The following is a 25,990-nucleotide window of genomic DNA, read 5'->3' on the forward strand; positions in this document are numbered from 1 at the left end:
GGTTACCGTTTGGTAGTCCGACAATATTATTGGAAAGTTCGGGATAAGTCCTCGGGTGTGGGTAGGCACCCAAAAGACTTATCCTGAATGTTCAAACTACATAGTTATATATGAATAGAAAACGTCTCTGAAATACAATACATGTAAATTAAGATGAGATAATAAAGAAAACAAATATTTAAATATCCTAATAACCAGTTACGATGGAAATGTACAATATATAGTTTTAAGAGACCGCCATGTACCCCTGTGACGTCGTACCTTCAACTCGGAATATTTTTCGTCTCCCCATCGCCCTTCTCCAATTTTACAAAGCATTGCATTCCTACAACCACCCTCGTATAGCTTCCAGTATGATAAGTAACGCACTTTTGTTTGTAATAGATAGATGTAATGCAATTTCCATTTGCCAATATATTATATAGGGAAGATATAAGATGAGCCAAATGTACTAGGTAGATGCTAATGTAATAGTTTACAATAAATGTCATCCGTGGCCCAAGCTGATAATTACCTAGGAAAAAATTTTCTCCTGCTATATTTCATTGTTCGGGTTGTTGTTGTTGTTGTTGTTCCAGTTGTGTTTAGGTATACCAATATTTGTAAGTTTAGATTAGGTTATGTAAAATGTTTTTTTTAGATGAAATGTTCGAAATAAGGGTTAGAAAAAGTGACAAAATTTATTACTGATGTTTTCAATCACTCAATTTAAATCGTGTCAGTCCTATCTTAATCAATGGAACAACAATAAACAAAAGTTAAATGTACAATGGACAAATTTCTTAAAGAAATTCTTTGTAATAGCTATGCAACAAGCTTGTAAACTATTATCAAAAGTAATTTATCTTATATACAATAGTTACCACAATATACAGGTAGTTCTGCTATAACGCGATAATTGTGTTCTTATAAAATATCATGTTATAGAAAATCGCGTAATAGAAATAACAGGGCTTATGGAGAAAATAGGGTTAGGTGCAGATTACTCGAAATCGAAAAAATTTAGTAGTTAGCCTAACACAAAGGATAGCACAGTCTAAATAAATGTTACATTCATATCTAATAATGAAATCATACAGTAAATGTAACACTTTACTTGATGGGGGAGAAGGGTGATTTTGAGGTTGATAAAATCGAGCTTCTCTTCAAGTGTTATATCCTTTCTTTTACGATCATCACCGGGAATTCTATCACAAGAACGCTTCTTGGAGATATTCTTCTTTACCATATTCACAGTTAATACCACAAAATTGGAGAAATAGTAAGCAAAAATCGCGTTATAGCAAACAAGCGTTCGCGTTAAACAAATATCGTTCCTAATTAAAAAATCGCGTTAGAGCAAATTCGCGTTATCAAAACACGCGTTATAGCAGAACTCACTGTATATAGATTATAGATATTAGATTTTGTTTTATTTTTATCTTCTTCATGGCTCATGTTCTGCTTTGATTTTGGTGCGCGGATGACCTGTTAATTTACATTTATCTTGGATAAGGCGTACCAACCCTCTCGAGTTGATGCATTCGGGTTACTAAATAGTAACCCGATGTTCGGGATTGATATTCGAGTTTGACGAATCCGTTTGTCAGGTTACCAAATGGTGACCTGACATTCGGGATTGCTCTTCGGACTTGCTGCCCTGAGTGTTTAAAAAAATGGCCGATAATCTGAGAGAATATATTGTGAGTTTCTCCAAGGAAGTGTTGTGAATATCACTTTGAGATAACACTTCTGTTAAGTGTGAAATCCCCTGTCTAGTGGTATGAAGTGAACTGCCCCTCTCTGGGGCAAGAGAGAGCGGAGTTTACTGAATCAGCTGACCCTAGCTCAACCCCCGTGATGGATGCAACCTCAGTGATCTAGTCATAAACAACATAGTGAATCACATGTTGAATAATTTGATGAATAGCTTGGTGTTATTCATCGGGGTGTATTTATATAAAGCAAAGGTGCTGTTACACCGCTCGGCCACCACCAACCGAGTTCTCGCAGTTTAAATTCTAGATATACCTACTCATGTTACAATAAAGTGTGCATTAACAAAACTTTACCAAACATGAGTTCCACTAGGAAATATTTTTGGCAGGAGTTACAGGTGGTGCCAAGTGATAGGCAACACTTTCATTCTGCCTACCCGTCTGCCGTCATATGATTTAAGGTTCACACTTTATACTTGGCACTGTGTATCTTGTCAAATCTGGAATCAATGTTCTTTATCACATAATGAAATCATGTGTACCAAGTATTGGGTAAGAAAATGCTCATAAAACGGACATCGGTTTTACTCCAGAGGACTATGGTACACAGAGAGGGGATATTATGGTACACAAGGACTTAGCATTGAGGGGCTATGGTGGTGATGAATATGGTACAATTGGTACATGGATGGGGAAGAATTCAGTATACACGGGTGAGGAAAAACTTAGTTTAAGTGTGAAAAGGGTCATGTTACATGATGGGAAGGGATGTGGTCAAGGGTGGAAGGGAATGTGGAATAGGGATGGAAGGGGATGAGGTCAGGGGTGGAAGGGAATGTGGTACTCTGTATAGAGATGGAAATGGATGTGGAAGAGGGGTGAGGAAGGATGAAGTACAAGGAGAGGCTGACTTCCATACTACAGACCCACCTAACATGATCATACAGTTATCATCAAGACATATCAATAATCTTATCTGACAAAAGTTGAGCAACTTGTCCACTCTGCTGGGAGAACAACACACTCAAACAAATTTTCAAAGTTTCAAACTGGTACTGAACTCACTATGATGAGTAACAAAACATGACATTCATGCATATCACACCCAAAGTGAACAGATATTAACAATTACATTAGGTAATAATTCTAGCCTGTCATAGACATGTGGGTAGGTCTGGAATGGAAATAACTGTACAGCTTCAGAGATTGATGGCAAGGAAAACACCTAATTTGGCACATGAGAAACTCATCATATAGAAAATATCTTGGTACCGGTAATTGTGCATAGAAAATGATAAATAACACTGCAGGGTGAATACCAGATTCATTAATGAATTAAATTTTGAAACTTTACATTGGCCTGTGACTTTGTGTGGCACAGAGGAGTGGAGCATTGAACACTTTACAAGACAATGTCCTAAAGTATTGGATTGCATTAAAATTGAATGAGCTCTTCCAATTTAATTTCCCTGCCATTAGATTAGCCTAACACGAAGCAAAATCCAATGAGTAAACACACACACACACACACACGCACACGCACACACACACACACACACACACACACATACATACATACATGAAACATTCACAAGACAATGGGGGTTTTGTATACATGCCACATGGAGCTATCACACGGTCACATGAGTAGTAGAGTGACTCATGTGGTTTGGTCCAGCGCAAAGGTGATTCTTCCCTAAGATTGACTTAGAACGACAATAAGTCAACATGATACACAACTAAGCAAACAATGGAGACAAGAGAAATTTAAGAATATATTAAGCAACAGTATTAACATTTAGGAAAGTAGGTACTCATGTAAAGGACCCATCAACTGAATAACGTACAGTATTTATGTTCACATATTTGAGAGTACTAATGTAAATGCAAAATTTCTAGTTAGTTTGTAAGTACATCCACTTTTTTCCATTTCATATTAAATGAGCGGTTGAAAGAAATTGGGTTGAACACCCCATTGATGGCAATAAGAACACGACTAGACAGCCTCTTTACCATTATTCTTACCATCGGTTACTCACAGGTTTCTTACACTATATGGTAGAGTAGTTATGGTTCACCATGTAAGTATCTTACCCTCACTTAAATACACTAACTGTATTTCACTTTAAGCACTTAGTTCACTCTTCCGTAATTAACATGAAAGTTGGTATGATATTCATATACTGTACTGTACAGTATATATGAAAACATACAATAATTGCAGCTGAGAAATACCAACTGTCATAAGACAGGAAAATCTTTACTGCATAAAAAGTCTTCAGCTATAACACTTTCTCCAGACTTATTCATGCAGGTTGAAGAAATCATCAAGAGTCTAGTTGCTCAGTAAACAGCCATTGACTATAAAACATATATATAAATAGTTATTCAAAATCTCTATATTTGTGGTATATTTCACATCTGAGTACAGTACTACCAACTAGCACAGGTTAGTAGAATGCTGTGACCAGGCGATCATCAGTATGTACATATGATATGGCAAAATGTCACCACCTGGCCCAACACTATGTACAACTAAAGCTTGGCCTGTCTCAAATAAGATAATGCATTAGGAAGCAATATGTTGCATCCACTGTGACCCGTGGACATCTTACACCTGGAGCCAATGCAAGTGTGTTGTACGGGTCACTGCACTGCCGTCTCTGGGGGTGTGTTGGACTCGGGCTTCGAGCAATAGAATCTTTTGTGTGCCAAGAAAGATTCAATATAGGAGAAAGTAATGTTACAAGCTTTGCAGTATCGTGGAACATCTGCACCATTACTACTGGCTGACCCACTGGTTGGAACCTCTGGTGTAGATTCCTCATCCTTAGGGGAATGAGGTGTGGATGGGACTATGCGACCTTTATCATCTTCATCTACTTCAAGTTTGACTTCTGGCTCCAGCTTAACAGCTGGTAGTGGAGGTGAGCTAACTGGGTTCCCATTCTCTACAGGGTCATGTCTCTCTGATTCTCCAGTAGCTGAAGCTTCTGTGGCTCCCATGACATGGCCCTCCAGCAATGCTTGTAGATCTTGTGTGAGCTTAGCATCAAACCCCACCTTATGCACCAAAGCCAGATGTCTTGCCAAATTGTTACGGAAAGGTGTCACAAAAGGACAAAAGTGACAGGACAGTGGCTGATCAGAGCAATCTGCAGCTCCCTCTGCTAAAAGAGCAGAGAGTGTTGGGTTCTCCAGGATCACTCGTGGCAGATCGGCTACACCTCGAGCCTCTGCTGCTCTACGACTTCCATCGTCTTCGTCGAGAATACATGATATAAAATTTTCTTCTTGTAGATCATTGGTCCTTTTTTCAAAATGCATTCTGATATGTGTGCGCATACCCCGTAGTGTGTTCCCACGGTAACCACAAATTGTACAACGAAATCCTTTAATTCCAGCATGAGTTTCCAGATGTTTCTGAGCAGCTGCCGCAGTGGGGGAAATAATGGGACAACAAGGACACTTCCAACCATGTGAGGGAGCAGGGGATGGCGTTACACACTGATGAGCTGCCTGCAAGGTCTCGGGCATGGCACAGCGGCACCGGGGACAGCGCCACAACCCTTTAGTTATACCTTCGTCTCCTGATGCACCCTCACGTTTAGGACAATAGTATGTTTGGTGTGCTTTCAAATTGTCAGGTGAAGTGAACTTAATGCCACAAGCTGTACAGATGAATTGTAATAAAGGTTTATTTGGTTTGGCTGTATCTTTTGAAGCAGAAACAGAAGCCTTGGTAGCAGGTGCTGCAGCAACTTCAGGTAGGGTTGTAGGGGAGCGTCTGGAAGGGCCAGCTCCACTTTCACCTGCAGCTGCAGCAGCAGCAGGACTTCTACTGCCACTTGTACGACGATCATCTTCACCTCTACCTACGGTACGTGCGGCACAGTAATGTTTCTTGTGTACTTGCAAGTTTTCTTCTTTATAAAACACAATGTTACATTCATTGCACTTAGCTTCACCTTGTTTAACAATAACTGGGGGATTTGGGATGGGTGCCAAACCATTCATGAGCAAATCAGAATTGAGTAGTTTTAGAGCTAATTCTGGAGGGACACCCTGTAAACCCTGAAGACTGGCAAGAGATAAACCACCTAAACTCTCTAAACTTGCTAAAAGGCTTGGAAAACCAGGAGGTACTTGGGGAAGCCCTGGTGGAACCTGAGTCGGTTGCCCAGGAGAGCGGGCAGAGGTGGAAGGTCTCGGAGAATCTGCCAAACCTCGTGGAGAACCTACAGTAGGGGCTGCAGAAGCTGGGCGGGGAGAACGTGGAGTGGAGTGGCCCTCCACTTCACTAGATGGTGAGGGTCGAGGTGGTGATGCCAACAACTTTCCCTCAAACTCCCCAGTTCCATGAGATGATCCAGGACGTGACTTAGGGACTGGTGATTTTGCTGGATTTGGAGCATTGACTTCTCGATTCTCTTTCTCTTCATCACTCAGGAGATCTGTTTTAACAGTTAGCTTTGGCCTTTTAGTAGTTAGGTCTAGAGGACACTCTCCCTCCCCACGTCTCTTTCCTGATGTTTCTCCACTAATAGATTTTAATCTTGATTCATCTTTGGGCGAGTGCTTGGGAGGCGAGATGGGATTTGACTGTGGGGATGTCTGAGGTGGGAGGTTATGAGCCGCAGGAGATGTACCCCGAGTAGCAGCAGCAGAAGGTGAGAGTAACGGGGGTGGTGCTGGACCAGGTAGGTGTCCTGGAGATAATGGTTGTACTTGACCATTAGGAAGGACAACAGCTGCTCCAGCCTGAGGTAGTACATGAGGTGGGAGCAGCTGTGCTCCTGCTACTAATGAGTAGGGAACTAATAAGATGGGATTTGTAGGAAGAGCTAAGATTGGCTGACCACTTCCAGCTGCAGCACTGACCAAGCCAGCTAGTGTGTTCGCACCAGTGCCTGTTCCTGGTTCTTCACGTGCAGGGCTCTTATTTCCACCTTTTAGGACGTGTCGAGTCTGACAGTAGTGTGCTTTGTGAACACGGAATGTCTTGACTGATGAAAACTGAATGTCACAGTCTGAGCAGTACCTATCTGTGGCTCGGGTCTCACCCAAAGTGACCTGAGGGTTAGGTGCTGCCTGTGGACTGTTGCTGGCTTTTGCAAGGTCTTCTGGGCTAGTATGGATGTTCATATGTCCATTGAGACTTAACTTGTGTGTAGTGGTGTAAGGGCAATGGGGACATCGTAGCACTCTACCCGCATCATCTTCTTCAGCCCCTCCACTTCCACCTTCACTTCGAGGACTCACAATAGACGGAGAAGTTCTCAACTCCTTATTAACACCATCATTTTCTGTAATAAACAATATATTAACAATGTGGGCTATTATACATTTAATAAACATTTATATAATTGTTTGTAGCTTTTAACTCAAGTTCAGTCTGATACAGTAAACAACATGGTATCCAGACAACTTTTGTCCTGCATATGTCCATTTAATAAAACATTTTGAATACTAATATGGTTCCCCAAAACAATAAGAAGTTGCCTCTATTTATAACTAGGGCTGTGTTCCTAGAAGGGGCCAGTACAAGTGATAATGGTTAGAACAAAGCTAAGTTTCCGTATGGATAAGGAGGTTACAATACAATCCCAGCCATGGCTAAAGTCCCTCTTTAAATGATGATTCCATACTTTATCATCATTCATATACCACAGGCAAAATAAATAAATATATATATACAGCATAGTCTGGATTTACGCGGTTTTGGTTAACGCATTTGGTCATTTACGCGGTGCCTTGCCAGAATTGAAATGCTTTAATTACGCTTTAAATATGGGCTTTAAATTTGGTCATTTACGCGGAGAGCGGCTGGAGGTCCAGACGCTCCACGCCATTTTTTATTCAAGCGATCCATTCTCGACCATACGCGGGAAGCGGAGCAGTGAGGGGTGCGCATTAGGTCGCTGTTACGTTATTGCTAACGTCATATGACGTATCAGACTGTGATTGGGCCACGCATCCTTACCTCCCTCCCCCCGCTAGCTGTGATTGGTTTAATGTAATATGACGTGCCCTGCCACCACAGAGAAGCCGCTACCCGCGTCAGTCGCCTTGTTCCCAGTCACCCTGTGTATACTGAGCTCCATTCTTCCCGCTAATCTCGTAAGAATGGCATCCGCTGGACCCCCACCACAGAAAAACCTTGAACTACCTGGCCCAAGCCGCCCCAAGCCTAAGAAGATACGACGAGCTTTAAGCTATGAAGTTAAGTACAAGATTGTGCGGGAGTTGGAAAAAGGTACCAGGCAAGTTGATCTGGCGCGCCAGCATGGCGTGAACGAGTCTATGATCCGGACGATCAAGAAGGATGCCGCCAAGACAAAAGAACACATGAGCATCACAAAGTCTGCAGGTGCTTCAATGGTGAAGTACTGCCAAAACAAGGTGCTGCTCAAGACTGAGAATTTGCTGGTGAGCTACTTGATTCGTCATGCAAGACGGAACATGGCGGTGGACACGAGCTCAGTTCAAGAGTACGCCCGTGAACTGTACGTGGCAGTGGCACACGAGATGGGAATTGCAGAGCCCAGACCCTTCACTGCTTCCTCTGGGTTGCTGCAAGGGTTTAAGAAGAGGAAAAAGATCACCAACATTAACATTGTTGGTGAAGGTGGTAGTGCTGACCGTGTTGCAGCGAGTGATTTTCCTCCGTTCTTATGAGAAGTTATGGAGGAAGGACAGGACACCGACGACCAGGTGTTCAACATGGATAAATCCGGTCTGTTTTGGAAAAAGCTACCTACCAAGATCTTCGTTGTCAAGTCTGTCAGCAAGTGTCGGGGCCGGAAATTGCAGAAGGAGCGCATCACCGTTCTGTTTACCACCAATGCCTCCGGTACCTGTAAGCTCAAGTTGTCGGTGATCCACACAGCCCGCAAGCCGCACGCCTACAAGAACATGGACATGAGCAAGTTAAATGTCCACTGGCTAACCTCAAGGAAGGCGTGGATGTTCACTGGTCTGTCCCTCTCCTGGTTTGACGACTGTTTCGTTCCTGATGTAAAGAAATTCTGCGAGCAAAATAATGTTCCATTCAACATTTTGTTGCTCCTTGATAACGCACCAGGACACTCGCCCCTACTGTTGGATTGTCACCCCAATGTAAAAGTGGTCTTCCTTCCCCCCAACACTACGTCGTTAATCCAGCCCATGGATCAGGAGTTATATGTAACGTAAAGGCTGCTTTCTCCGCAAAGAAGTTTCGGCCCCTGAACGACTTGACCAACACCAAGGATGAATTGCGGAACCTTCTGAGTGGCACCGATAGCGAGAGCGAGGACGAGGATCCAGAACAAGAGTTGGCGGAGCATGAAGTGCGAGTCAAACAGTTTTGGAAGAAGTTCAACGTCAAGAAAGCTGTTGATTTCTTGGTGGAGGCATGAGGGCAGCTGTCTGTGGCAGGTGGTATGGCAGAAAAAGAAGAACAGAAGTTAACTCATAGTGATATAAAGGAGGCTATCGAGTATGTCGAGAAAGTCAAGCTCATCCTTTCCAAAGACCCAGTGAATCACCGTTATGAAGTTTCCAATCACCTTCTGTTGCAATCTATGGAGCCGTATATCAAGATGTATCACGACAACATTAATGCTAGCCGTCAACGTAACATTACCGAGTTCTTCGCCCGCAATCAACCACAGCCAGCCCAAGTCAGTGACAGTGACGTTATGGACTTTGAAGGGTTTGTCAGGGAGGCCCTGCTAACCTCTGTGAATAGTGATACAAGTGATTCACCTGAGGGCCACTAATCTGCCCTCTGCCTCGGAACCAGCCGCCATCCCCGTGTGCCCACCCATCTCTTCTACTAACGTAAGTGTTAAAAATTCCTTGATATTTCTCTTATACCTGTAGAGTAATGTATTTTCTTATTGATATTTAGGTTATATATTATGTATGTGTGCATACCATCATAAAATTAAGATGTTTTTTTACTACAAGGTACGTATTGTGCCGAAAAAGGGGTAGCCTGGGGTCGGCCCAGTCTCTATTTCAATTAATCCCATATGTTCTGTTATTTCGTTTACGCGTTCCTCGTTTTACGCGGACCTCCACGGGTTTAATTGACCGCGTAAATCGAGACTATACTGTATAGTAAACAAACGACCTTGAGTTGCCAGCTGTCTCCAGCAGTGTTCGAAGAATCTTGAACGAGACTGTACCATTGTTACACATTGTATATGGTATATATTCTTGACTGTACTGTACATGCAATAATAATATTAAAACATATTTTAAAGAATCGCCTCTAGTAAGGATACTGTACTATACTTGTATGTAATTAATTTAACGGTATAGCTTAAAATATATTAAATAAATGAACTTTCCTAGACAATATGCTCTAAATAATCTCAATTTACAGAAGAACTTTACTGTACTCCGTAGTCTTCTCCCCAGTTTGTTGACACTGTTATTCACAATACTTGATTAAAACACTACAACAACACTTTAGCTTGTCATACCAGTTTGATTTGGTCGGTGTGTGCAATAAAACATGCGGTGCGCCTCTAAGTTGGTGGCACTGCTGAACCTGATGCCACACACACACGTGGTGCCACAACTGCTCTCACTGTTTGTAATGCTTGTACTGATGCTACTTAGCCCTGAGGCCAGGCTCACAACAGCTGAAATATTACACAGGTTTTGTGTAAGTTCTGCAATGAAAAATTAAACATATATCTAACAAGAAATACATATAGTATATTGCTTTATATTTTACATGGAGATGCCATCAGGTAATCATGGCTAACCCATTCAATTGTAGAAAATAGCCATAAAAAAATAATGATGATTAGTCCTATCAATGTACAGGACACAATAATCCATTGAAATTACAATAGAAACCTTAATTATGTGTCCAGTTTGTTCTAAGTATACTTATTAATACAGCAACAATACAGAAAGTATTAAAAAAACAGTATTCTTGATTTAATCTCAAAACATGATTTAACTTAGTTAATATAATATCAGTCATTTTCATATTTCAACCGATTCCCCTAACTTAAGATTATGACATGATCAGGAGAGCAATGCATGGAGTATGATTATTTGGTCAGGGAAGGGGATCTGGACCTAACACCCTTTTATTATGCAAGTAATAAAGAGGGCTAAAAGTGGACGACAATGAAAAAAAATAGACGAAGAAATATGAGAAAACAAAGTGAGGCTTACATTAAAATTAACAAAGAAATCCAAAGGGAATGCAGACAGGCCAAGAAATATTATCTAGAAAGGAAATGCAAAGAGACTGATCATGACGACAAGGCATAATTATAGGGAAATGTACAAATGAACCATAAAAAATGAAAATAAATGGGGTGAGACTATTGAAAGCAAAGACAATAAGATCATATTTGAGGCAGAAGAAGTAAAAGAGAGTTGGGAAGAGTACATAGAAGAACTATACTGTACAATGATAAGGAGGTAAGAAACAAAAAAAGAAATAAACATTGAAAAGCCAATTCTGGAAACATAAGTTGAGGCTGTGAGCAAAATGAAGCTTGTGGGGTTGATCAGCTTCCAGTAGAAATTATAAAACAAATGGATAAAATGTTTGAATGAAATATGTAATTTTATATATGTCAAAGGAGACTTTCACAGTGATTTCATTACTGATGAGAGAGAGAGAGAGAGAGAGAGAGAGAGAGAGAGAGAGAGAGAGAGAGAGAGAGAGAGAGAGAGAGAGAGAGAGAGAGAGAGAGAGAGAGAGAGAGAGAGAGAGAGAGAGAGAGAGAGAGAGAGAGAGAGAGAGAGAGAGAGAGAGAGAGAGAGAGAGAGAGAGAGAGAGAGAGAGAGAGAGAGAGAGAGAGAGAGAGAGAGAGAGAGAGAGAGAGAGAGAGAGAGAGAGAGAGAGAGAGAGAGAGAGAGAGAGAGAGAGAGAGAGAGAGAGAGAGAGAGAGAGAGAGAGAGAGAGAGAGAGAGAGAGAGAGAGAGAGAGAGAGAGAGAGAGAGAGAGAGAGAGGAGAGAGAGAGAGAGAGAGAGAGAGAGAGAGAGAGAGAGAGAGAGAGAGAGAGAGAGAGAGAGAGAGAGGAGAGAGAGAGAGAGGAGAGAGAGAGAGAGAGAGAGAGAGAGAGAGAGAGAGAGAGAGAGAGAGAGAGAGAGAGAGAGAGAGAGAGAGAGAGAGAGAGAGAGAGAGAGAGAGAGAGAGAGAGAGAGAGAGAGAGAGAGAGAGAGAGAGAGAGAGAGAGAGAGAGAGAGAGGAGAGAGAGAGAGAGAGAGAGAGAGAGAGAGAGAGAGAGAGAGAGAGAGAGAGAGAGAGAGAGAGAGAGAGAGAGAGAGAGAGAGAGTGTGTGTGTGTGTGTGTGTGTGTGTGTGTGTGTGTGTGTGTGTGTGTGTGTGTGTGTGTGTGTGTGCTGGGGTCTCACCAGGAGCAAGGCGGTGGAGAGCTGGCAGCATGGAGAGGAGTGGAAGGCCTTGGATCATGGAGGTGAGTTGCTGGCGGGCTGCCTCCACTTCTGACGTGAGAGAAGGAGAGGCATGGCTCCGGGGCGTAGAGGGGGCGTGGGTGGGCGGGGAGGGCGTACTGGCCTCTTCCTTCATGATGGCATTAACAGCGGGGCCGGGCTGTGGGCTGGGTGAAGACGACCCACGCTCACACTTTACCTGAAAGAAAGATGTTATTAAACCCATGCGACACTACACACACGGCTCAACAAATTTTTTGTTGTGTAAAACCTCAAAATTATATCAGAAAATTATATAAGAAAATAAAAATTATATGGCCAAAGTGCAAAATTGTACTGTACTGTCTACCATATAATATACCAGTTTTACTTGTGAGTAATGGTACAGTACTTGATATGTGAATCACTTTTAGCCAAAATACCACATGTTAAATTAAGCAAGCATAGACTGAAGTCTCATTCCTCACAATATTAGTCATCCTTTTCTTATAATGGGCCTTAACTAACTTAGTAGAGTTACTTGTTCAATCAAATAATTCACAAAATAGGCTTATTTAACAAAATACAAAGGAATACAGGAACAACTAGTTAACATACCTGCCAGGCATGGGAGCAGCGTTCAGAATGAACGCTCCCCTCCACTGCCTGCTCACCACTCATAATGGAACATTGCAAACTAGGAATTACAAGTCTATTATTCTGAGTCGTGTGCACTTCACATTAATGCAAGTAACATCTATAAGAATTTACAACATTTCTTAAGACTAATGGTTATAATCTAATCAGTGCTTGAGCTTGAAATGCATCAATTATTATTAGTGACCACTACACTGAATGTCAGTCACGTTCTGTGGTGAGGCAGCTGCTGTGTACAAGGGGGTCTTGTGAGTGTACACTGTATAGGTCTTTTTTCTGTTTGTTTGTAGATTGATAAGCCTCTTTCCCATGATTAATAAGATTCTTAAATACAAACATGACAATCATTTAAATATATTCATCACATTCTCTAATTCCTTTTGATCAAAGATATAAAATTTTGAGAGCGAATAGATCTTGTATTCTCACACAGAGGAGAAGTGGAATCTTTCAGCTTTTGCCAGCCCAAACACTAAGCTTATACTGTATTACAGTTTCACTAAAAATAAAAGCAGTTGAAACTTTCAGCATCACACTCAATTGATCCTGTGATTAACACATCCGCATTCAATCGTAATTTCAAATTTACAAACATTAACATGAGAATTCGTATGTGGGAGAAAGGAATAGAGACAAGAGAGAAACTGTACATTTAGTGGGTAAGTCAAGAAAGGTCACAGCTACATGTTTTATGGGCTATTGAACATACTATAAATATGAAAGAAGTTAACTAACATGTACGATTGAGATCAGTACATGACTGTCATTGGCACCTGTATTTGGAGCCATTTTTTGTGCATGTGACATGTGACAGGTTGAACATGCCGTTCCTCAAATTCATGTTGAATGCTTCGGTATGTTTAATAAGACTAGATTCTATGATGTTCCAGGTGAGAAGGTCGGGTCACCTGACCATCTGACCTGACCACCAACCGTTGTGTGCTATTTAAAGATTAGTAGGGTCATTACCTAATACCTGACCATTGTGGACCTGGTCTCACCCTCCTCTGTATATATACTCCTTGGTTTGTATTTCTCTTTAGTCTGTACTCACCCCTGAAGATGTGAATTACACGAAAGCGCTTGGGAACTTCGTGTTTTCTTCTTTCCTTGTGGTTATCAGCATAAACCTACATCACGCGCACCTACAGTGATTTACTTGCATATATATATATATATATATATATATATATATATATATATATATATATATATATATATATATATATATATATATATATATATATATATATATGTGTGTGTGTGTGTGTGTGTGTGTGTGTGTGTGTTTCTACTCCTAATATTAACATCTCACAAGGTCAGTGGATACTGGACACAGGACTGTATCATGTTCTGTAACCTGAGTTGTGACTTTAAGCATTTATCCAAGCTCTCACCAAGATGCAAACAGTGCCTAACAAAGACGTGACTGACCTTCCAAGTGGCTAGCAGGCCGAACAGTGACGAAGAGGATAAAATACGTAGAGTAAAGTACACTAAAGTATAATAATTTATAAATCTTGCAACCATAATAAAAAGGTAAAGGAGTCCTCCCAAGTAAAAGTTCCATTTTCTTTTATCACAACAGAGAAAATGGACGTAATTAAAGAGTTTGATGAATGAGTTTAAATGTGGGAATTAAATGAGTGAATGAGTTTGAACGAGTTACCATGGTGTAAAAGATACAAAACGAGTGTCATTTAAATTAAATGGATAATTATAATAATATAAATAATAATTTAATAAGATCTTTTTATATTAGTGCACCGCTCTATCTAACCTAACCTATGTCTGCTTGTTTATTGTTTTTACACATTTCTAATACCCAAAGAAGGAAGGGAGCACTACCATAAATTAACCTTTAATCATAATATACTATTGGTCATTTGCGAGGGAAACGTCATGGAAGAAAGCGTAAGAAAGCGTAAGTGTTGACTGTAGGCTTCTATTGGTTGGGAAGATAAAATTCTAGTTTCGATTGGTAATAATAACTAATAATAAACATGTACACTGGTTCCAGGACAGAGTAATATTAAGGAAATTAACCTTGGCTATAGAAATTTCAATGACAAAAGGTTCACATTATGGATGGAACTTGAATCAATTTTTGCCAAATAAATTTTGTTACAGATTATTAAAAAACTTATAAGAGTAAATGGATTTCAGGAACTGTTAGGAACCCTAGCATATTGGTTTGGTTAGGTTAGATTAGGATATGTTAGGTTAGGTAGTTAAGGTTAGGTTAGATAAAATTGGTTTATGTTATTTTAGAATAAGATGGGTTTGGTTATAAGGTCCAGGGTTCGATTCCCGAATATTTTTTATAGTGAGGTATTGTTTGCATAAGGAAGTCCGCGTGCTATATGGACTGATATTATATATATATATATATATATATATATATATATATATATATATATATATCACATGTAGATCCACAATGAAAACGTGGATAAGATAAATCTTGATAAAATCACACGGGGAAAAGGGAAACAACGGAGCACCTTAGCTTTCGTCTTTATTCAAGACATCTTCAGAGGCAACTGAAGATGTCTTGAATAAAGACGAATACTAAGGTACTCCGTTGTTTCCCTTTTCCCCGTGTGATTTTATCAAGATATATATATATATATATATATATATATATATAAAGTATTAAACTGAAAATTGTCTCCCAAGGCAAAAATAGTGCCACAAGTAGCATCGTGTTGTGAACGTTAGGTCACATTAGGTTAACCATGTTAAGACACTTACCGGTTGTGTCTTGGCGTAGTGGCTGGCACCTTGAGCGTAGTTAGACGGAGATGAGGGCGTGGACCTGTTGACGGAGACGCCGGGTGCAGGAGAGTTGCGCCCTTCCTCGTTATCCCCACCAGACACACTCAGTCTTGGGAGAATAATGAAACTTAAAACTTATCCACCAAAACCCTACTCACTCGACAAAGAGGGTACAAGTTAAACACACCGGTACTGTGCGTGATAAGAAGATAAAGCTGACCCTGAACTAATATCCCCATCACCCCTCTGTAAAGGTAAGTGCACATGTACTGTAAGCCAATGATTCACTAGACTGTTGCTATACGGAGTTATTACTCAAATGTACCCAAATGTAGCCAAATGTAGCCGGAATGAAGTCAAATAATGGTCCTAGATGAATAAATCGGACTGCTAATCACTTCTCGACTAGTATTTGGTGTCAGTCACAAAAAATTGGTAAACTTAATTTAATCTGAGTTAATAGATTGAGTGCATGTACCTAACCTAACCTAACCTAACCTAATCTAATCTAATCTAATCTAACCTAACCTAACCCAACTCAGATTAAATTAAGTTTACCAATTTTTTTTTTACTTTATGACACCAAATAATAATCGAGAAGTGATTCACAGCCCGAATTACGCTTGTACGACCATCATTTGACTTCATTGCGACTACATTTGGGTACATTTGTGACTTTCTGACACCAAATACTAGTCGAGAAGTGATTAGCAGTCCGATTTATTCATCTAGGACCATTATTTGACTTCATTCCGGCTACATTTGGCTTCATTTGGGTAATTAGTCGGACCGCAAGAAAGGGCGCCTCTATGTGCCACCCCTCCTCACATCTCCCAAGGCAGCTTTAGCATGTTCTAGGGGTAACTTACCGAAGAAGAGGCACTGAAATATATCTTTATGATATATCCTAGTTTTTTGTACTGATTCTATACCGTTTTACATAAAATCTCTCTCTCTCTCTCTCTCTCTCTCTCTCTCTCTCTCTCTCTCGGCAAAATATAACACAAATAAATTAAACTCTATTCTTTACCAGACCTTATGAGTCACAGGGAAGTTACAATAACAAGACTGCCTCAGATCCTCAAAGACGCGTTGAGGATAACTTATGGGAAAAAATTATACGGTAACAACTTAAGAGAATGTTTGGTCATCACATCATTAACCGTGCAGGGTTCTTCTCCATTCCTGAGGACAGAAACAGAGGCCACGATTTGGAGCTTTTAATTAATAATCTCTATAGAAAACGATATCAAGGTCAGTATATATTTTTTTATAATTACCTTACAAGAAAAGAAAAACCAAATCTTTATATTTAATCTGTTCAAGCACAAACATTATGAATGGACTGTAGGATGTCTCAGTTACAACGTTGCTTCCCCGTGCTAATAACATGGGAACTAAAGTTAATGTGTTTAATTTTAATATAAAAGGAGGAGACATAATTATACAAACAGAGACAGAAAACAGTACTTCCCAAGTTCCCCAGTAGAGTACCTAGATAGACTCAGAATACTTGGTAAGAACGTTCCCTCCCTGGACCAGAGAATATCAGTGTGTGTGTGTTAGGGGGGGGGGGGGTATGACTGCTGCCAGTCTATAGGACATTCTTTCTCTCGCTACTAACAGTTCATACCAAACGATAGTAAACTTGGGAGTAGATTAATTACGTGTGATATACTTAATATTATATACCTACAAAACACCTTTGGCTCTACCGACACCTCTATACACTCACATACTGATTGACTCACTCATTCACTTCCTGTATCTGGCCGTCACACCCGCCAAATCTATTTATTATGATCATGTAATTAAGAGAAAATTTAAACTCACGGGAAACCTATCCGCGCCAGTACCCGTAATTATGTAACCTCTTGACTCACTGGTATAGACAATAATCACTTAGGCGCTGTATGAGTCCATTCTTACACGGCGGCTCCTCAATACACAGTAAATGTATAGAAACTCTTGAAAAATATTAAAGAGTTATCCAAATACATCTCTAGTACGACAGGTCAAGCGTGTGATGTCTTCAGTGAATGTGAGCGGCAGCCAGGTGGTGAATGTGGCAGATAGTACAATAAGCCAGGTGGTAAGTGACAGATGGTACAATAAGCCAGGTGGTGACAGATGGTACAATAAGCCAGGTGGTAAGTGACAGATGGTACAAAAAACCAGGTAGAAAGTGTGTGGGCATCTGATGGTAGAAAGCAAGGGATGAAAATCAGGAAATACCGATGACAGAAGGAAAACTTGTGTCTAATGTAGTGGATGCTGTTGAGGAGTTATTTTCCTAAACCTCTCCTCAAGCGTCAAGCATATCCCACACAACTTATTCAACGTCCTAAAAAATATATATATTAGAACTTGGTAAACCATTAACATTTAACACAATTATCAGATGTAGTTAGTTTTTGTCAGTACAGTAACGCATTTGTGTATCTCTCCTTAATTTTGTTATGGTTATGAGTGGCGTAACGTGGAGTTGGTAACAATGCTTTTTCGTCTCGGTCTTCCCACACTCTCACTCGTCATGGTAACAATGCTCACTCGTCTCGGTCTTCACACACTCTCACTCGTCATGGTAACAATGCTCACTCGTCTCGGTCTTCACACACACTCTCACTCGTCATGGTAACAATGCTCACTCGTCTCGGTCTTCACACACTCTCACTCGTCATGGTAACAATGCTCACTCGTCTCGGTCTTCACACACTCTCACTCGTCATGGTAACAATGCTCACTCGTCTCGGTCTTCACACACACTCTCACTCGTCATGGTAACAATGCTCACTCGTCTCGGTCTTCACACACTCTCACTCGTCATGGTAACAATGCTCACTCGTCTCGGTCTTCACACACTTTCACTCGTCTCGGTCTTCCCACACTCTCACCAAGCCACTAAAGTCATTAAATATTGTTCCCTTGTGCCTTCTTGGTTACCATGAAGAACAATGTGACTACCGTACGTTCTGTGACACACTTTATAACGCACCTGTCAGACAAGCTCCTGACTGTAGTATCGATGGCTTCCTTTAGATCTTTATCGACTGGACTGGCGGCTCTTGAAGACTCACGGCCGTCCCCAGGCGCCTCACCCCCTACACCGTTTTCTGATTGGATAGAGAAGGGCGATGACGTCACGCCTTCCCCTCCTGCGGATTGGTCGGAGTGTGAAGACGTCATTAAGTCACTCGCCGATTTTTCACCGTCACTGTCCCAATCATCATCTCCTGAAAGACGAAAAAAGAATACATTATCAGTACTAAGAAAAATACAAAGAGAAACACCGAAATAACCCCTGGCGGCCACAAACAGAAACATCTGGGTACAGTTTAATTAGAGGCAGGTAATATTAACCAACTGTGTAGCGTCAAACTGAACTCTGTCACCTTCAACACACACACATTCATACAATTGTACATCTTTCTGCGTTGGTGATTAAACGCCTGCACTTCAAGACAAGGTTGCAAAGTCACTAATGAAGAGGCGATTGATAGATGAGGGTGATATGAGCGTAATGTGGTTAAGTGATCACGTGAGTTTCCCGTGGCGACTGGCGGGTTCACATACACAAATGTATTGTGAAAATGCACCCAAACTCAGCCCCGGACGATAAATACTTAGGTCTATTATATTAACATAAAATAACTAAGTAGGAAGCAGATATGGGTGACAAAACAGCTCGTGAAAATACATACACAGGTATGATGAGATAGGCACACTCACTCACTCACCCACTCACTCACTCATTCACTCACACTTGTTCACTCACTCACACCTGTTCACTCACTCACTCACTCACACTTGTTCACTCACTCACTCACTCACTCACCCACTCACACCTGTTCACTCACTCACCCACTCACTCACTCACACCTGTTCACTCACTCACTCACACCTGTTCACTCACTCACTCCACTCACTCCACTGTTCCTCCTCACACTTGTTCACTCCTCCCCACTCCCACCTGTTCACTCACTCCCTCCTCCCACACCCTGTTCCTCCTCACTTGTTCACTCCTCCTCCCCACCCCTGTTCACTCCTCCCTCCTCCTCCCCTTACCACTCTCCACCTTGTTCACTCCTCCTCACTCCCACACCTGTTCACTCACTCCCTTACTCACACTTGTTCACTCACTCACTCACACTTGTTCACTCACTCACTCACACTTGTTCCTCACTCCACTCACTCACTTGTTCCTCCTCCCACTCACGCCTTGTTCCTCCTCCCACTCCCCTCACACTTGTTCCTCCCCTCCACTCCTCACACCTGTTCACTCCTCCTCCCACACCTGTTCCTCCTCACTTACCTTGTTCACTCCTCCTCACACTTGTTCACTCACTCCTCCCACCTGTTCACTCCTCCTCCTCCTGTTCACTCACTCCACTCACTCACTCACTCACTCACACCTGTTCACTCACTCACTCACACCTGTTCACTCACTCACTCACACTTGTTCACTCACTCACTCACACCTGTTCACTCACTCACTCTAACAAAACTTAACCTAACCTACTTGTCTACTCCCTGTCAGATGGAGAAGCTTTTAATACAGACAGACAAATAGATATATAAATAAATTGTTATATCGGGACAGAGAGAAGGATTGATGAATATAGACAGACAGACAGACAGACAGACATAAATAGATAAAAGAGAGCTGAATGAACACTCAGACATACAGACATATCTCGAGACTTTTATTTCTGAACAAAATCAAACATTTCAAACAAACATATTTTTTTTTTCAATAATAGCTCCCAAGTAATAATAATAATAATAATAATAATAATAATAATAATAATAATATGTGTCCGTTGTGGCAGCGTTATGACAGGTGGTTGCGTAGTAAGTGCTACGTGTGAGTGTTAATCCTTCCTCTTTTAATTCGTTTACAGTCTCTTACCAATCATTTAATATTCATACTTTTTTTTTCTTGATTCAACTAATACTTCCTTCGTCTTTCCCTCCCCCCACCCTCCCCCCCCCCCCCCCCCGTCCATTAATCCTCCCCTCCCTTCAGCTCCACCCTCTAGTCTTGCTTCGTCAGTCTGGTCTCAATCTTATCAGGGGAACGACCACTCTTATCGTCAGTACACCTGCACTCCCCCCCCCAACACTATCACCACCTCCCGACCACTACCACATTCCCTCCCTTATCGCACGTTACACCTACCCTCTTCACACACACATATCTACATACACAGCACCACAGTCACACACAGAGCATTACAGCCACATACATACATAAAAAGCGCACACACACACACACACACACACATTTGCCAGTGACTGAAAACCTCATACAACATTAACCTAAATTGTAAATATTTCTTTGTCTATAGTGAGAGGGACGAACTGAGGATAGTGCTGTAGTGGGCCAGGTATAGGAAGCGCACCTGTGAATACTTGATCCAACCAAAGTCAATCAGTGTTTAAAAAGTAATAATAACAATCCATAAAAGGGGGGGGGGGTTCTAAAGGGGGTTTCCAATATAGGGGGTTTCCAAAAATGCTGTCCCAAAATAAGGGTTTCCGACATTAGGGTTTCCAAAATAGCAAGTCCCATATTTGAGGTTTCCAAAATAGGGCCTTGTGATTATTTTTTAAGGGTTTCAACAACAACAATCACCACAAGAACCACCGCTTCTAACAGCAATCCTCCCACCACCATTACCATCACAACTATTACTATCAGCTTCCAACCACGTAAAAATATCTTTCTTAACCATCATAACCACATCCACTACCCTCACCGCCGCCATCCACTACCCACACCACCCCTACTACCCACACCACCACCATCCACTACCCACAACTCCTACCCACACCACCCCTACTACCCACACCACCACCATCCACTACCCACACCACCCTACTATCACACCACCACCATCCACTACCCACACCACCCCTACTACCCACACCACCACCATCCTGCCCACACCACCCTACCCACACCACCACCATCCTACCCACCACCCCTACTACCCACACCACCACCATCCACTACCCACCACCCCTACCCACACCCTACTACCCACACCACCACCCATCACTACCCACACCACCCCTACTACCCACACCACCACCATCCACACCCACATCACCCCTACTACCCACACCACCATCCACTACCCACACCACCACCATCCACTACCCACACCACCCCTACTACCCACATCACCACCATCCACTACCCACCTACTACCCATCACCACCATCCACTACCCACACCACCCTACTACCCACCCCTACGACCCACCACCATCCACTACCCACCACCCCTACTACACACCACCATCCACTACCCACACCACCCCTACTACCCACACCACCACCATCCACTACCCACACCACCCCTACTACCCACACCACCACCATCCACTACCCACACCACCCCCATCCACTACCCACACCACCCAGTCATCACCACCACAATGCATATTATCTCCCTGACCAAGTATTCTCTAGGTGTCCCTCTACCACGCCTGATACAACCTTATTCCACACCACCACTACTAACCCCCTTCTCCCTCTCTCTCTTTCTATCTCCACCACCATCACCACCTTCCTCCATCACACTGCTCTCTTCCCTCAACAGCACCACTCCTTCAAGATTACCACCAACACCTTTCCCCAACACCACCCACTTCCTTAACCATCATCACTTATCGGTCTCCATCATTTCACCATCAACACTATCCCTCCCTCCCTTACTCCCACCCCCTTGCCTATGCTCGCCTTCCTCCCCTCACTTGTTTACCCATTTCCCCCCATCTCCCTTCCTCTCCCTGACTTGTACACCTTCTCTCCTCCCTCTCCCTCATCACCCTGCCAGAGCGAGTACCAGTGCATCCTGTGTTCACCTGTACTGGCCGTAATCACCTCAAGGAGATAAGACAAATTCACTTTCCTATCTTTGGGTGAGACGCAACTCTCTTTGTTACGTCTGTCTTCTGATATGATTATTTATCTGTGTGTGTGTGTGTGTGTGTGTGGATGTGTGTAAAACTTGCTCCGTGACAAACGTACATAAAATAAACACAAAAATAATAAAAAAACATATGCAAGAGAAAAAACGTTCAAACACTCAAAAATACACAAACACACACACACAATCATGCATACACACAGGAAAACAAACGTACACAATGAAACAAACAATCACACACACGATAAAAAAAACGTTCTCACCCTCATAAAACACAGACACACACACACACAAGTCATTTCGGAGTATCACATAATGCAACATATACTTAGGTTAATAACATAGGTGTGGGAACAAGTGTGTGTGTATGTGTGTGTGTGTACCCACCTTCACTCAGCACCAGTTAATAATATGTGAAAGACTCAGCCATAATTAATCCTTCCTCAGATTGTTAATTTGTTATCCAATAGTTATGGAACCTGTTGGTAACTCCACCCATTTCATGACCAGAATTCATATGGCTGTTCCCACCACCACCACAACCCCTGTTTTTTTGTTTTACATCGTTTATTCATTTTCTTCTGTTTATATTATTTCATTATGGTGTTTCCTATTCGCTTTGTACTTTATTTATGCAAGAATTTGTAGGTTTAGACTAGCTTAGCCAGAGTCCCTCACCTCCGACCTTGTTGTGGTGGGGAGAGGGAGGGGCCAAAAAGTGGCTAGTTGGCAACCGTACGTCTCGAGTGATGCCTATCGACACCGGCGGGTTGGTATCGTGCCATCAGTAACACAATTAAAAACTTTACACAGGCTTCCTATCACACCATGCCATCTTTTCGACAAATGGGACTTGTTTTGATGGAGTGTCCGGGCTCGGCAGCTTACATATGCTAACCAAGAAGAGAAAATGGGATTCATATTCTGCCGTAACTTATCACTCGTGTGTACTGTGGCTTGAAAATACCGTAAACAATGTGTTCCTATGTCAAACGGGGTGTGTTTTATGCTAGCCTTCGACGAGGATTGACAAGCTAGTTCATGAAAACTTACGAATACTTTTGGGAACTTCAGCACCCAATCCTCGTATCGTCTCGGCCAATCAAAGATGGCGGACGGAGAGTGGGCGGAGCCTCGCTAGCCGCAGAATGAAACTTGAATGTGATTGGTTGATTTTATCACAAACGTGTAAACGAACAAAAACTCCCGCGGAAAACTGATAAATCGGTACCCAAGATGGAAAGGCAAGTTTGGCCCCTACTGATAATTGATCTAAGGAGGTAGTATATTTATAAGAGGGCGGGTATACGACTCTTGGCACCATACATCCACACACTCCTCAAGCATCAGATACCACGTAAAAGGCTGTCAGTATTGTTATTTGACGGGGCAAACCTTCATGAATAAAGATATACAACAATCAAACAAAGGCATAGAAAACGATTCTCAAACTAAATTGGTGATGGTGAGCCCGCGATGGATGCCTGATTGTCGAAATTAATGGGAAGCTTATCAGAAAAAGCTATAGACAGTGGTGGTGTGATAAGAGCAGACTGGGAGTTCATTAAGTTAGTAGATTGCACCGACTATCCCTCGCCAATTATATGACCTGCATAATTATGTGCCAGAGACGATATGCACACCCCCTCCCCTCTCCTGCTCTTTACTGGTCGTACTGTGGATAGTGTGTCCGGAATAGGCTAGATTCATCCACACATCCATCTATTCCTCTCCTCTCTCCCACCATCCAGAGATGTTATAGACTGATTTATCATCACTTCAACAAATATATCCACCTCTCAAACATCACACACACACTCGCCATAACCCCATAATGGTCAAAATTGAGGAAATCCCACAAAGAAAAATTCAACCTCACCTACCCCATCCTTCGGTCCCCATAAGACTGGGTGAATAATTGTCATGAGTGATGAAGCCACATGCATAAAACTTATCAGATAATGTGGGAGGCGGAGGCGGGTCTCACTAAAAACTGACTTTGGTTCGTCTATGCTAAAGATTAAAAACAAAAGAAGACGCTAAGATGTTGAGGAGGAGGAATGTCTTGGTTGAACGAGGCTGATGGGAACCTCTGAACCCAACTTATTATCTCTTAGTTGAACGCACCTCTTGGGAACCTCTGAACGCAACCCATGTCTCGGTTGAACGCAGCTGCTAGGGATCAAGAGAACGCTGACGAATTTATTTTTTTTTTCTATCCAATTTTAAGTACAGTACGTCATTTAAGGTAAATTTTCAGTGTTAAACATCAAGTACAGTATATGTTATTTACGGTAAATTTTCAGCGTTAAACATCAAGTACAGTATATGTTATTTACGGTAAATTTTCAGCGTTAAACATCAAGTACATATATGTTATTTACGGTAAATTTTCAGCGTTAAACATCAAGTACAGTACGTCATTTACGGTAAATTTTCAGCGTTAAACATCAAGTACAGTACGTCATTTAAGGTAAATTTCAAGCGTTAAACATCAAGTACAGTATATGTTATTTACGGTAAATTTTCAGCGTTAAACATCAAGTACAGTATAAGTTATTTACGGTAAATTTTCAGCGTTAAACATCAAGTACAGAACGTCATTTAAGGTTAAATTTTCAGTTAAATCAACATCAGTACAGTATATGTTATTTACGGTAAATTTTCAGCGTTAAACATCAAGTACAGTATATGTTATTTACGGTAAATTTTCAGCGTTAAACATCAGAAAGTATATGTTATTTACGGTAAATTTTCAGCGTTAAACATCAAGTACAGTACGTCATTTACGGTAAATTTTCAGCGTTAATATCAAGTACAATATATGTTATTTACGGGATAATTTTGTTGCGCAAATTTTAAGTACATCATCTTGTCCACCATCTTCTTGCCGCAGGTCAGAGGTCAACTAATTACTGCTGTACGTGTATTCTACCACCTTAAACTGGTAGAGGAAACAAAATAACTTACGATCCTTTGTGAATCAACCCGGGGCCGTGTTCACTTTTATTTATATAATTTTTACACGATTTTATTAACTTTTACTAAATGTATATATAGCGGTATATATTTGGGTAATATTTTTCAAATCTCTTTTGTTTCACCATACGCGATTGAAAGTTGTGTGTGTATGTATGTATGTATGTATGTATGTATGTACAGTATGTATGTATGTACGTACAGTATGTATGTATGTACAGTATGTATGTATGTATGTATGTATTAATTTTTCTAACATTTTAATAATACAAGATATTTTAGCATTATTATACTCTATTTAACAATATTATCATAATTAACAAACTGTTGTAAATTAAAAAAAAAATTTAATTGAACCTTTCAGCATTATAGCCAGTAAACAAATTACCAGAGTTACTATACTGTAAATCTAAAAAAAGTAAATTACCGAATATCAATTTACACAAGAACGTCAACAGATGTCGACATTTTGTTGACATATTGATGCGAGTTGATTCATAAATTATTGCACAGGTTAACGAGACCAGTGTGATAATCCATTTTACAG

At 41.3% G+C, this 25,990-nt stretch overlaps 1 protein-coding gene across 2 annotated transcripts in view; it reads right to left on the reverse strand.

Annotated features, from left to right (window-relative positions):
* Positions 1–2,266: 2,266 nt before the first annotated feature.
* Positions 2,267–25,990, reverse strand: part of LOC121855885 (zinc finger protein ush-like) — a 48,387-nt gene continuing 24,663 nt past the window's right edge. The window contains exons 2-6 of one of the 2 annotated variants that reach the window (XM_042351055.1): positions 18,523–18,760; positions 15,504–15,636; positions 12,075–12,312; positions 10,172–10,333; positions 2,267–7,003 (exon numbers count right to left, since the gene is read on the reverse strand). In XM_042351055.1, the coding sequence (XP_042206989.1) occupies positions 4,344–7,003; positions 10,172–10,333; positions 12,075–12,312; positions 15,504–15,636; positions 18,523–18,760 (3,431 nt within the window). In that variant the 3' untranslated portion in view covers positions 2,267–4,343. Of the gene's footprint in view, positions 7,004–10,171; positions 10,364–12,074; positions 12,313–15,503; positions 15,637–18,522; positions 18,761–25,990 lie in introns of both variants that reach the window. The other variant, XM_042351054.1, reaches the window with a different exon arrangement.

The sequence above is a fragment of the Homarus americanus genome, unplaced genomic scaffold (genome assembly GCF_018991925.1).
Source record: "Homarus americanus isolate GMGI-L3 unplaced genomic scaffold, GMGI_Hamer_2.0 scaffold10373, whole genome shotgun sequence".
Classification (NCBI taxonomy): Eukaryota; Metazoa; Arthropoda; class Malacostraca; order Decapoda; family Nephropidae; genus Homarus; species Homarus americanus.